A 14,442-nucleotide genomic window follows, 5' to 3' on the forward strand; every position below is an offset into this window, starting at 1 on the left:
ATTCTTTATTTCAAACATGGGCAATTCTTTACTCTTTGTAGTCTAGGCTTATTCTGACTTTTAATTTCTGAAATACTAAGCTTTAGACCATGAGGAAATTAATTTCAGTACAGCTGACCTCTTCTGGGGAGATGTCTTTAGTCCATTTAAGATAGGTGGGACAACTCCAGTGGAACACAGCACTTTTATAAAACCTATATCCTGGTAATTCTGGACTTCCCAGGTGGCATTAGTGGTAAAGAACCAGCCTGCCACTGCAAGAGACATAAGAGATACAGGTTCAATCCCTGGGTTGGGAAGATCCTCTGGTAGAAGGCATGGTGACCAACTCCAGTATTCTTACCTAGAGAATCCTCACGGACAGAGGAACCTGGCGGGCTACAGCCCATGGGGTCACAAGAGTAGGACATGACTGAAGTGACTTAGCATGCACGCATCCTGGTAATTCTACTTCTATTATTTCTATGATGTTTGCTAGGATATTCAGGCCAGCTTCTCCTCAAAGTGGAAAGCAAGTAGAAAAAAGTACCAGGGATTAACTAGTGTGGCTAGGGTCATGTGCAAGTTCTTGAATGGGACTGTCTCTGGCTCAGAGGACTGGGAGAGTCTCAGCCTTGGTTTTACACACAGGCCTGTGGAGTGAGGGTTGCAAGAACAGAAGTCAGCTGCTACGAGAGAGGGAGGAAGTGGTGTTGAGCAGATGGGATTTTAAAGTCACTACCTGTAGACTGAAAGGAAGTACTCAGTCTAAGCTGCTTTTGCATAGATTCCATAGCATTATTCCCATCAAGATTTCCTGGGACCTGAGCTTTGTAACACTGTTACTTTGCTGAGTACTCAAGTGTCATAGTCACAGGAAGGAGACCCTGCTTTTACCAATAGTTCTGCTACCCAGCATGAAAAGGATTAGATAAGAAATAGTTGGTCACAATAACTGGAAGATGAAAGTATTCCATGTTTGTTCCCAAATGAGCTGAGATGTCTTTATCACACCAGTTATGGTCCTTTATAACCAAATGCAGAAATTACAGTTTTGTCACACATGTGTGAAGGTGACGCTGATTGCCTCATTTCCAAGTGTAGGTATTGCTCTGTTGAAAGGAGTCCATATTGAGCCAAAGGATGCAGTTTCAGTGAAGAGGAGCCATGAAAGTAATGTGCTTTGTATCCTGTTGCTCACTTTTAGTCCTTTTTGTTATTACAAATTTGTGGAGAAAAAAGAGAAACTCTGAAATGTGGTTTTCCTCTATTACAAATTTTCTCGTCTGTAGCTTCTGCAGATGCATGTTTGCTGCACTGCTAGTGTGATTGTGAAGCTCATTTCACAATGTATAACATAACAAAACATGTATAGATATATACATTTTCTATTTATCAAGTATACCAATAAAGCTGACAGAAGAGTTCCTATCAGGTGTGCATGACAAGCAGCAACGCTATGCCTTAGTCTTCCTGACTGTGCAGAATCTTAGAGATCAACCTGTTTAATACCATAAACATTTTTCAAATTTTTTTCCTCCATGAGCTCCAGAAATGTCATGGTTTCATAAGTGGTTGTGCTCAGTCACTAAATCATGTCTGACTCTTTGCAACCCCGTGGACTGTAGCTGCCAGGCTCCCCTGTCCATTGAATTTTCCAGGTGAGAATACCTGAGTGGGTTGCCATTTCCTTCTCCATCATAAGTGTTTAGTCAGAAGTTAATATCATCATCAGAGAATGAATGTAACCACACTGCATTCATATAATTCCAGCATAAAAACAAATAAAATTAGAATTTCTGACTGGCCTTTGCTGTAGAATTATAAATGTGCAATTCCTGTTTGGCTTTTGAAATACTTAGATTAGTTTCTCTATCACTGCTACAGTCTTCAAGACCTCCTAGCTAGAAATGATTGATCCACTGGAAACTTCCATTTTATATCAGAAGAAATAAAAATGTAGGGGAAGTATGGAATTGACATTAGAACAAATTGACATTAAAGCTCAGTATTCTTTGTTCCATAGCTCATTTGCATTTAAAAAATAAGTCAAGTAATTAATTTTAAAAGTCACAGAGAATATATTTCTAGTACTGGAGTTTTAGGCAGTCCTTTACTCTACTTTCATCCATACCTCTAGAAAACCTAGACTCCACATTGGAGATTTCACATATGGGGAGGGGTGTGAAGAGAGGGAAGGACAGAGATAAAAGATAAATATTTCATATCTCCTATTCCTTAGTTTTTCAATTCAACTCAAGTTGTCAAACATTTATGGCAGGCTTACTGTACATGGAGAATCCTCTAAGATTCTGGAGATACAAACAAATTAGACCTGGACTTGACTTTTACGTGCCTAAGATCCAGCATAGGAGTATGGTTTATTTATATGCATGTCTGATTGTTTTTATTCTAGAAAACCTAGCCTGTGAGATGAAATATTTCACAAGGCTGTAGTCACGTATTGGTCAGGAAGGGTGGCTAATATCTTGGAGTCCCTCGGAATTTCTTCCATGGTCAGGATCATCGTAAACAGTTTACCACAGCTGGAACCAGCTTCTGTCCTTTCCAGAACCACCATACTATTTTTAGCTTAGACTGGAAATCTTCCTGTACCACTGCTGGCCAAGGTTCCAGATGCTTTGTGTTTGCTCATTTCGATATTCTATTAACTTTTCTTTGGCATTGCAGAAAACTCCAGAACGTTCTTGGTTTACTTTTTGCACTATTACAAAAAAGACAGTGAAGGTTTAGACTTGTATTACACTACAGTCGCTCAATACCATATTTCCTGAATGCCTATGTCAGGTCTCTGGGATATGCCAGTGAATAAAACAGGCAAAGATTCCTACCCTCATGGAACATATACTCCAATTATAACATATAATTAAAAAATCCAAAATAATCGAGGCTCGAAAGAACATAACTTTTTTTCTCATGTAAAATAAGTCCAGATTTAGTCAGTTCAGGTCTCCATTGGTGGCTCCATTGTTGCTAAGGTTCTTGATTCCTTCACTATTTGTTCATCTCTCTGCCTGATCTCATAGCTTTGATCCTCAGAATCACCTCATAATCAGAAAATGGCTGATGTAGTCCAGCCATCATATCCACATTCTAGGAGGCAGGAGGACAGGGAGTGAAGGCAAAAGATGGTGACTTCATGCCAACCAGCTCTTTAAAAATAGCTTTCCTAGAAGCCTCACTCAATTATGTCCAATTAGAGAAGGGCTATCCACCAGGGGGGCTGGAAACTGTAGCTTTAAACATGGCCCATACGCGCAGCCAACAATTTAGGGGTTTTGTTACCAGGGAAGAAGGAAAGAATGGATGTAGGATAAGCAACAGTCTTTCATGTATATCTTAATCTTCAATATAATGTGTGTGCATGTGTATATATTTATAAATAGGTGAAAGCTAGGTAGGTAGATAGATGGATAGATAGATGTACAAGGAGAAATTTTAGACCATCACAAAGGGGAATTATCACATGTATGTAGTACTTTGCAGTTGTAAGTACTCTTGTAAAAAATCATATATATAAAACCTAACTTTAAATATTAGACTTCTACCTATCTTTACATTTTTACAGTGCTGATAATCACATATCATTATTATTTAAGAAGTATCGGTTATGAGCTGTCATTTAATTGAATGAAATCCACTATTCTTAGTTCTCAAAATAATCTGCAAATTTTATCCTTTATTTATAATCTCAACTGATTTCCTAAATAAGAGGGAAAAAAAAAGAACTTCCCTGAGAGGTCCTGTATTTGGTTCAGGTAAAATAACGTGTGTCCTTAAATCTTTGGCCTCTTAATGATGTAGCGGGGAGGTGAGAGTGCAGTCAGTTTTTCCCTTCCTTTCCTCTTTACTGCACCCTGTAGCCCCAGGAACGGAAGATACCCATGGCTCTAAAGCGTGGGTATAATGGTGAGAGCTCTGTGCAGAAGAATTACTCTTAGTTCTGGCTCAGTCAGGAAAGAGCTGACTTCCTTTCTTTTGGCCTAAGTGTCCTAATTTGTAAAATGAAGATGATTAAGTTCAATTACTGTCTCAGCATTTTATTTAACTGTTAGAATAATCACTAAATAACTTTTTGAAAAGATTCTGAATTTGTACTATCTTTCTCTTTCTCTCTCTTTTTTGTCTTAGAAACACTTTTGATTGAAGATAGGCATATACACCTACAAAAGCAACAGCATATTTTCCAGATGTCCTGCTGGGGGGGAAATTCCTTCAATAGATATTAGTCTATCAGGCTGCTGTAACAAAATACTGCAGATTGAGTTGCTTGAACAACAGCCATTTATTTTCTCACAGTTCTAGAAGTCCATGATCAAGGTGCTGGCAAATTTAGTTTCTGGTGAGAAGTTCTCTTTCTGGCTTGTAAACGGCCACCCTCTTGCTGTACCCTCACACAGCTAATCCTGTCTTTTCCTCTCCTTAGAAGGACTCCAATCCTTTTGGATGAGGGCCCCACCCTTACAACTTCATTTAACCTTAATCACCTCTATAAAGGATCCATCTCCAAATGTGGTCACATTAAGAGCTGGGGTTTCCACATAAAAATTGGTGTGGGGAGAGGGGGAGACACAATTCAGACTACCACAGCAGTAACACAGAGAGCAATGTGCTACCATCATTTCCTGATAATTGTGACAGCGCAGTAGATGAAATACATAAGCTATATGTTAGTTTAATGTCTCAAATAGCTTCCTCACTTGGGGCATAAATTATTCAAATTGGATAGCTTGACTGACAATAAAACTGTATAATTGCTCCATGTTCTCTCATTTAACTACCTGAAAAATTAAATACAAGCCTCCTTTCAAAGGGTACATGATTTTAGATACCATTTAACACTTTCAGAACTCATTTCTTTAGAGCAAAAGTCTACTACGAACACAAAGACAGTAATAATTAATAACAACAATAACACTATACATTTGTCTTCCTATTTTAAGCTTTTAATTAACTTTTCCAAATTACTAAAAAGCCAAGAGAGAAAAAATCTAAACTTCACTGAGCCCTTACTGTGTATCTGGCATAATACTCAGCTCTTGGCATAATTATTCACTAAATCCTTACAGCAACCCTAAGGGCTATTCTTGTATCCATTTACAGAGAAGGAAGCTGAAGTGGCTTGCCCACAGTTGAACTGAGAGTGGTGGAACCTGGATTTCAACCCATATTTCCTTAGTTCCAAAGTGTTCTCAGCAATATTATTTTGGGTAAAACTGAATATATATAATTTCAAGTAGATTAAGAAACTTCTATATTGTTAAAAAGCATGGGATAAAATTATGTGTGTTTATGGAATGGTCTCCAAGTTACACTGTGGGAATTTTTAACTGATAGTTGCATATAGTACAAAATTAAAAGATGAAAAAATATCCAGTGACTAGTAAGTCTTGATTACTAGTTCAGTGTCTCCTCTCTTGCTTTCCAGTGGCAACCACTATTATCAGTTTCCTTGTGTTTCTTTTCAAAGATATTCTATGAATTGAATAACAGGACATGTACACACATACACACATTTTGAAAACACAAACAGTGGCATATTAAACGCTGTTTTTCACTTTGCTTTTTTTGGTAAACAGGATATTTCTCTCTGAGCAGGGGCACTGAGAAGTTAAAGAGTGAGAAGGAGACTGCTTCTGTGTATGTTGTAAAACACACGCAAGAAAATGTGCATATTCTTAATGTTTGGATGAAGATCTTAAAAACAAATAGATTTTAAAGAAAACTAATTCAAGGCCATTTTATGTCTCTTTCTGTGACATCATTTCTACATCTTGAGGAGAATAATTCTCAGCATCATTACTTTCTGAATTAGGCTTTGGGTTATAATGCTACCTAAAATCAACTCACGTCTAATAGGAAATGTTATTCTGTTGTCTATGAAATATAGAATCCAAATTTTGGGATAATGTGTGGCTACATCCTGGTAGTCTTACTTTGAATTAAAAAACCTTCATACAATAACTTTTCTTTATGACAAGTCTTGGCGTCATGATAGTAAGAGATAAAAAAAATTAGAATCTACCACACTTATTTTACATATGAGAGTACCAAAATGTAAAGCAATATGTCCCAAAACATAAAAGAAATTCTTGACATTCAGCCCACTGCTGTCTCCATTTAAAAAATCTTAATAATCATTATCCTTATAAATATTTTATTCATTAAATTTGTCACATACAGGATATGATCCATACAATCCCCCCAAAAGGAAAAAATAAGAAAAGCAATTAAAATTGTTACAAATGATATTAGATGCGTGCTGTTTTCTTATTTGGAAGTTAAGTTCTAGAGATGAGCAACAATTTCTCCAAGTATTCAACCTTGAGGGAGAATTTGGAAGAGGACAGAGAGTTAGTTTGTGGCATAAGAAAGCAAAGACTTTTCCTGCGTAGGGGGTAGCACCCAGAACACCCAGAAAAGTTAGTGGGTGTAGGGAACAAAAGGATCTTTCAGAAGAAAGCTGTATGCAGCAATCCGTGTTAGTTAGATGGGAGAAGGGAGATTTTATTTTCTTTTTTAGCTTTTTGAAAGTTTTCTCTCTGAAGGGTAGTGGAGAATAAAATTAAATTGTAAGGCCTTTTGATTTATTTAAGAACATTAATTGCCATTACAGTTTGTTTTTAATGCACTAGACTTCCTATAAAATTAAGACTATTTTTAGAGCCATTTTAGGTTCACAGCAAAATTGAGGGGAAAGTACAGAGAATCCCTGTATCTTCCTTGCCCTGCACATGCATTGTTTCTCCCACATCAACATCCCCACTAGGTTGATACCTCTATTACAGTTGATGAACCTACAATGACACATCTTAATCACCCAAAGTCCACAGTTTACATCAGGGTTCAGTCTTGGTTTTGTACATTCTGTTGACTTGGACAAACGCATAATGACATGTATCCATCATTATGGAATCATACAGAATGTTTTCTCACCCTAAAAACCCCCTGTGCTCTGCCTGTTCATCTCTTCCAGCCCCTCCCTCCTCTCCCGACCCAGCACTCACAGATTTTTTTATTGTCTCCATAATTTTGCTTTTCCAGAATGCCTAGTTGGAAATCATACAACACATAGACTTTTCAGATTGTCTATTTTCACTTAATAATATGTATATATAGTCCCTCCATGTCTTTTCAGGGCTTGATAGCGCATTTATTTTTAGTGTTGAATAATATTCCATTGTCTGGATACACCACAGCTTATTTATCCACTCACCTATTGAAAGACATCTGGGTTGTTTTCAGGTTTTGACAATTATAAATAAAGCTGATATAAACATCTACGTGCAGGGTTTTGGGTGGACATAAGGTTTCAACTCCTGTGGGTAAATACCAAGGAGCACAACTGCTCGGTTGTACAGTAAGAGTATGCTTAGTTTTGTAAGAAACCACCAAACTGTCTTTCAAAGTATTGGTACAATTTTGCACTCTACCAGCAATGGGTGAGAGTTCCTGCTGCTCCACAGTCTCACCAACATTTGGTGTTCTCAGAATTAAGATACTTTGATCATTCTTATAGGTACGTAGGGGCTTCCCAGGTGCCGCCGGTGGTAAAGAACCTGCCTGCCAATGCACGAGATCCAAGAGATGAGGGTTTGATCCCTGAGTCAGGAAGATCCCCTGGAGAAGGAAAGGGCAACCCACTTCAGTATTCTTGCCTGGAGAATTCCATAGACAGAGGTGCCTGGTGGGTTACAGTCCATGGGGTCCCAAAGAGTCAGACACAACTGAAGCGACTTAGCACACACATAGGTGTACTAAGTGTACATACACATAGGTGTACTAAGTGTACATACACATAGGTGTACTAAGTGTACATACACATAGGTGTACTAAGTGTACATACACATAGGTATATAGTGGTATCTCAGTTCTCTCAACAAATCTCTAAGTCATATGGCTTCCAGATCCCCCATTGCTCTGCTTGCCCTTCTCAAGAAGCTCTATTTTATGAAGAAACTGAGACTCAAAGAGATAAATTATTTGCTTAAAATCATACTGTCAACATCTGCGCTAAAATTTGTATTCATCATTATTTGCAATGAATTGATTCACAGTGTAGAGAATTTGTCTTCTTTTTTTTTTTTTTTTTACTGTGAATAATGCTGTACTTTAAAAAATGTTACAGAGCCTGGGGGCTATGAGAAGAATGCTAGACAAAAATCTAAGATTCCTCTTTCACATGAAAGCATGCCTGCCTGTTTGAACAGTTTTGAAGAAAATCAGTGTTGTTTCTACTTCTCAGTTAATGAAAAGGATCACTTTTGAAGAATATGCTATTTTCCTGAGCTAAGAAATCCAAGGCAGGTAATGAAGATACTAAATTTTCAATGTCTGATATTAACATTTAAGATGATCTTGTATATTCCTTTTGTATTTGGTACAAAAGCTGAAGCCCAGGTGGCTAAAGGGTAAAGAATTTTCCTGTCAATGCAGGAGATGCAGGAGACATGGGTTCGATCCCTAGATCAGGAAGATTCCCCTGGAGAAGGGCATGGCAACTCACTCCAGTATTCTTGCCTGGAAAACCCCATGGACAGAAGAGCTTGGCAGGCTACAGTCCAGGGGGTCGAAAACAGTCAGACATAATTTAGCGACATCGCTAGCATGCACAAGCTGTTTCTCTATCTGATCTTATTTTTCTTAAGAATATGTAAACACATACACTGCATATTTGCCTGAGAGAATGAAATGTATGTAGTTACCTAGGTTTGTGTTCATTGTAAATGGTAAGATTTATGAATTGCTGAATCAACCTTACCAAGAATCCGGGAAATGAGCGATTCTAATCTGTGATTTCTCTCTGAGGTCAGCTCTAGGTCATCATACTCTGAGTCTTTATGTCACTTAGTCATGACGGGAATTACAGTTGACCTGGATTTCCTCATTGACATTTCCACGTGATTAGCTCCATTTCATTCTACACTTAAGCAGCAAGAAACTTTTGCTGTTCTTCTCAAATATGCCCTCAAATTTATGGAGTCAGAAGTTCCAGTCAAAAGTCACACCACAGACATTTCTGGCATATGAATCACCTATTGGGACTACGTAGGTACTACCAGTAAAGGAATTTTTCACAAGTCCCCAGGGTGTACTTAACAAATTAGAACCATTTCTTGCTAATTCAAACTCACTGGACACAAGAAAGTCTGAATTAGTAAAATCTTTAATCACATACTTAAGAAAACCTTTTCATTGTAATAATTTCAGACTTACAGAAAAATTACAACAGTAATTCATGAAATGCTCATATATCTTTTACCCAGATTATCAAATTTTTAACATTTTAAACCACCCTTGTTTTATCTTCCTCCCTGTTGCGCCTGTCTATATGCTTCATTCTTTTTCTGCACAATTTGAAGAGTTATTCCTTTATAATTTCCTTTAACTCTTATTACTACGTAAGTATTTCCTAAGAATAACGGCATTCTCTTATACAACCACAGAACAGTCATCAAATTTGGGACGTGAACTGATACAACTGTTTTTATCTAACTACCGTTTATATTTTTCAATTATTCCAATAAGGTGTGCACAACAGACAGCAACTCTATTTACCACAGTCCTCTTTGCTATACAGAATCTTAGAGATCAATCTGTTTAATACCTATGGGTGCATGCTAAGTCGCTTCAGTCACGTCCAACTCTTTGTGACCCTATGTACTGCCAGGTTCCTCTGTCCATGAAATTTTTCAGGCAAGAATACTGGAGTGGATTGCCATTTCCTTCTCTAGGGGATCTTCCCTACCCACGGATAGAACCCGCATCTCTTATGTCTCCTGCATTGACAGGCAGGATCTTCACCACTACCTATAAATGTTTTCAGTTTTTTTCTTCCCTGAGCTCCAGAAAGACCGTAATTTCATAAGCAGTCAATCAAAAATTAATATCAACATTAGAGAATGACTGTAACCACGCTGCATTCATATAATCCCAGCCTAAAAACAAAGAAAATTAGAATTTCAGGCTGGCCTTTCCTACAGAATTATAAATGCGCAATTCTTGTTTGGTTTTTGAAATATTTATATCAGTTCCTCTAACCCTATTATAGTTTTCAAGACCACCTAGCTAGAAATGATTGATTCAGTTTAAACTTTTCCATTTTACATAGGAAGAAACAAGAATCGAGGCAAAGTTTATTACTGAAAACTAAAGGGCAAATTGAGATCAAACCTCAGTAATTTTTGTCCTATAGCCTACTCGTGTTTAAAAGAGGAATCTTTAAATAATCAATTAAAAAACTCACTGGTAATACATTTCTAGCATGGGAATTTCAGGTAGTTCTTAACAGGAAAACCAGGTCAGTGGTTGATCAGAGGTAGGGGTGGCTTTGAATGAAAAGGGGCACAAGGGAACTTTCAGGTTAGCTTGGCTTGGAAAATACCCTAATAGGTTAGACTCTAGTTAACTAGTTTTCCCCGAGAGCAGGTCTTGTTAAGGCGTATTTCAAAATGGTTCATTTTCTTCTCCTTCTGCGGAAGGTGTTTTTTTTTTCCCCCTTCTGATATTTACTATGAGAACCTGGCTGGCCTCCTAGGAGTAAATCTCACAATATTGTAGAGTGTAACTCTCTCCCATTAGCATGATCTTTGTTTACATTCTTATCTTTTGCTGGAACTATTGCTAAAGTTTTTTTTAACTGGTCTTCCTATCCCCAATCTCTGTCCTCCAGTTTTGTGCTGCAAGAAGATCTTATAAAATGAAACTTGGTCATTTAAATTCTCGCTTAAGAAACAATGGCTCCCCATTGTTTAAATTACAGTATTAGTCAAATTCCCTTGGTATGACAGAAAAGACTCTTCATGACACAACATAGTAGTCTAGTCTCTCTACCCAATACTCTTCATTATATCCCTTCCACGTGGCCAGGCTGATTCGTGGTAGCCATAATCTCCTATGGATCATGCTGTTTTAGGTCTTTTGTTGTTCCTGCTCCTGTAATGACCTCCATCTCCTTGTCGATTTAAAGGAAACCTTATCAACCCGCCTGCGAATGCTGGAGATCTAAGAGACTCCGGTTGGATCCCTGGGGCGGAAAGATCCCCTGGAGGAGGAAATGGCAACCCACTCCAGTATTTTTGCCTGGAGAATCCCATGGACAGTGGAACCTGGCAGGTTACAGTCCATGGTGTCACAGAGTTGGGAACGACTGAAGCAACTTAGCACTTATCATCATTTACACAAATATTACTTGCTTTCTGAAGCTTTTCCTCCTGTCCCCCATCCTCCAGCACTGACAATTAGTTTTATAAAAAAAAAAAATAGCCCGTATATATTTCTCATAGCACTTAACTGATGACATGGGACTGTATCTTCTTGCTTTGGAATCCTCAGTGCCTAGCATTGCACTTGGTGTATATTTTAAAGTGGCCACATGACTAGGTTTGTACCAGTTGACCTGGCTTAATTATTAACTGCACTCTCTTTCACTCTCAAAAGGGCCTATTGGCAGATAAGTACTATATATATAGTCTCTATATGGTATAGATCTTCCCCGGTGACTCAGCGGTAAAGAATTTGCCTGTAATTCAGGAGCCACAGGAGACACAGGTTCGATCCCTGGGCCCGGAAAGATCCCCTGCAGAAGGGCATGGCAACTCACTCCAGTATTCTTGCCTGGAGAATCCCATAGACAGAAGAGCCTGGTGGGCAAAAGTCGACAGGGTTGCAAAGAGTCGTATATGACTGAAGCGACTTAGCACACTATATTGGTATGTGAAGTGAAAGTCGCTCAGTCATGTCTGACTCTTTGCGACCCCACCAGGCTCCTTTGTCCATGGGGATTCTCGAGGCCAGAATACTGGAATGGGTAGCCTTTCCTTTCTCCAGGCGATCTTCCCAACCCATGGATCGAACCCAGGTCTCCCGTATTGCAGGTATTTGAATGGATGAATGAACCTTCGTTTTTCTTAATCAGCTCCAACATCTGAGCAGTTAATTATATACAATAAATATAATGAAAATTAAAAAAAAATTTTTAAGTTAGTTGCTAATGATGTCTCTTTCCTGAACTTCACGCCCGTGGATTTAACTATGCTTCGGAGAAGGCAATGGCACCCCACTCCAGTACTCTTACCTGGAAAATCCCATGGACGGAGGAGCCTGGTAGGCTACAGCCCATGGGGTCGCTAAGAGTTGGACACAACTGAGCGACTTCACTTTCACTTTTCACTTTTGTGCACTGGAGAAGGAAATGGCAACCCACTCCAGTATTCTTGCCTGGAGAATCCCAGGGACAGAGGAGCCTGGTGGGCTGCCGTCTATGGGGTCGCACAGAGTCGGACACGACTGAAGCGACTTAGCAGCAGCAGCAGCAAGTTTCCTTGAGCAACAAAGCACTCAGTAGCCTTTCGGACTCGCGGCATGGTTTCAGACTTTGCTGTAACTTGTCTCCTTTTGTAACCATCAACCACATTCCCTGATGCCAGCTTTTCAAAAGATCAATGAATTAGTAAGAACCAGACAGCCTGCAGCGGAGGCTGAGATGTAAAAACTAAAGGTGTCAGAATCACCACCTAATCCTTGAAAAACTACCTCAGGTTTAGTTCATTACAGCGGGCGCCGAGCGTTTGTTTTGCCCAAAACAAATATGGCCTCCACCAGAGTCCATTCCCTTTCCCTTGCGGACCAATCGAAATCTAGCATTCAGGGCACCCGGTGTCCTCACTTCCGCCTTTGCTGCTAGAGCCTAACTCTCTTAGCAGGTCCGGACGGTCCGCCTCCCATTCGGAACGGCTTCGGCGGCCAAAGCGGCGAGGGCCGGAGGCAGCGGGCGGGATGAGCGCGACGTGCGGCGGAGGGGTACGGACGCTGCGAGTGCCCGGCCGCCACGGCTACGCCGCCGAGTTCTCCCCGTACCTGCCGGGCCGACTGGCCTGCGCCGCCTCGCAGCACTACGGCATCGCGGGTGAGGCCGGGTCGCGCCGAGCCTCCAGGGCGGGGGCGGGTTCCCGCGAAGCTCCAGCTCCTCCCCGTCGTCGGAAATCACTTCCGACGGTAGACGGCGCCGCAAAAGAACGCCAAGGGTAGCCAAGGAGTTGGCTGACTTCCTGACCGCTTTTGTCCAGTGTGGGGAGTTGGTCTAGAGTAGAGTGCATCACCTTTCCACTTACTGTGCGGAAGCAGGTTGTGGAAGGTTCCTAGTGCCCGTAGTCCTTACTCTTAAAGAGCGCACCAACCCCTTCTCCCGCATGACACACACCCCGCCGGGTTCAAGCGGCTCTGCGGAGAGCTGGCTGAACCCTTGTGGCCCCTCCCACCGGTCCAACCGGACCCACAGCACTTGGAAGACGATCTGCAGGATCACCTCAGTACCGGCTAATTGGACCACATTCACCCCAGGCTTATTAGTGTTTTAATTAAAGTCTATCTGGGAATTGCTTTATATACTGGTTTGGTTCATAAACCAGAACGTGAAAAGATTTTATAGTATTATTTTACAATTAAAAGCTGTAATAAAACTCTCATGTCAGATAGTCAAGTTTATTTTAATGTTGTAAATATTGAATGACTTCAGTTGTGAGTAGTTTTGAAGTCTTTATATTGAAAGGGCAGAGAAGGCAATGGCACCCCACTCCAGTACTCGTGCCTGGAAAATCCTATGGATGGAGGAGCCTGATAGGTTGCAGTCCATGGGGTCGCTAAGAGTCGGACACGACTGAGCGACTTCACTTTCATTTTCCCCCCAGGCTATGCGTCGTAAGGATGCACCCTGTTCAGTTCAGTTCAGTCGCTCAGTCGTGTCCAACTCTTTGCGAACCTCATGGACTGCAGCACCCCAGGCCTCCCTCTCCATCACCAGCTCCAGGAGTTTGCTCAAACTCATGTCCATCCGGTCGGTGATGCCATCCAACCATCTCATCCTCTGTCATCCCCTTCTCCTGCCTTCAATCTTTCCCAGCATCAGGGTCTTTTCCAAGGAGTCAGTTCTTCGCATCAGGTAGCCACAATATTGGAGCTTCAGCTTCACCATCAGTCCTTCCAATGAACAGATGCTAGGAGTTTCCCCGCAAGAACCAGCAAGAAATTCATCAAGCTCCGAGTCCTTTGTTGTCTCGGGAGGAATACAGACATATACATGCAGTTAGAGGCTCAAGTTAATTGTCTCTGGTTGAAAGGCAGGATTCCTTTCTTGATTTTGGACTTTCTTTTAATTCATTTCCTAGCTCTTGTTTACACTGAAATTCTATGAAACAATTTATTGCATAATATCAGATCGCGATAGTGTTTTGTTTTTTTGTAGAATCATACAGTTGGAAAAAAAGTGATTTCTACAGCTCAGAAAGAGAAATATTTGTTTTTTATATTTTCACTATTAGCTTTTAGTGGTTGCAAATTCAGATTTACAATACTTGCCCACTTTAAAGACTCGTGAGTTTGCAATGATATTTTAAATTAAATCCTTAAAAATCTCTCTAAAAGGAGTTGGTATTTGTTTTTAAG

General features: G+C 40.1%; 2 protein-coding genes across 5 annotated transcripts in view; one reads left to right on the plus strand and one right to left on the minus strand.

Moving 5' to 3' along the window:
- MAP3K5 (mitogen-activated protein kinase kinase kinase 5) overlaps window positions 1–13,229 on the minus strand; it is a 248,939-nt gene extending 235,710 nt beyond the window's left edge. The window contains exon 1 of one of the 4 annotated variants that reach the window (XM_081528863.1): window positions 13,113–13,229. The gene's annotated coding sequence lies outside the window, so the exon portion shown is untranslated. Of the gene's footprint in view, window positions 1–12,076 lie in introns of all 4 variants that reach the window. The other 3 variants (XM_081528860.1, XM_081528861.1, XM_081528862.1) reach the window with 3 other exon arrangements.
- PEX7 (peroxisomal biogenesis factor 7) overlaps window positions 12,684–14,442 on the plus strand; it is a 75,998-nt gene continuing 74,239 nt past the window's right edge. The window contains exon 1 of the mRNA XM_081528864.1: window positions 12,684–12,907. Coding sequence (XP_081384990.1) covers window positions 12,778–12,907 — 130 coding nt within the window. The 5' untranslated portion in view covers window positions 12,684–12,777. The remainder of the gene's footprint in view (window positions 12,908–14,442) is intronic.

The sequence above is a fragment of the Giraffa tippelskirchi genome, chromosome 9 (genome assembly GCF_054371585.1).
Source record: "Giraffa tippelskirchi isolate mGirTip1 chromosome 9, T2T-mGirTip1v1.2.pri, whole genome shotgun sequence".
NCBI classification, from domain to species: Eukaryota; Metazoa; Chordata; class Mammalia; order Artiodactyla; family Giraffidae; genus Giraffa; species Giraffa tippelskirchi.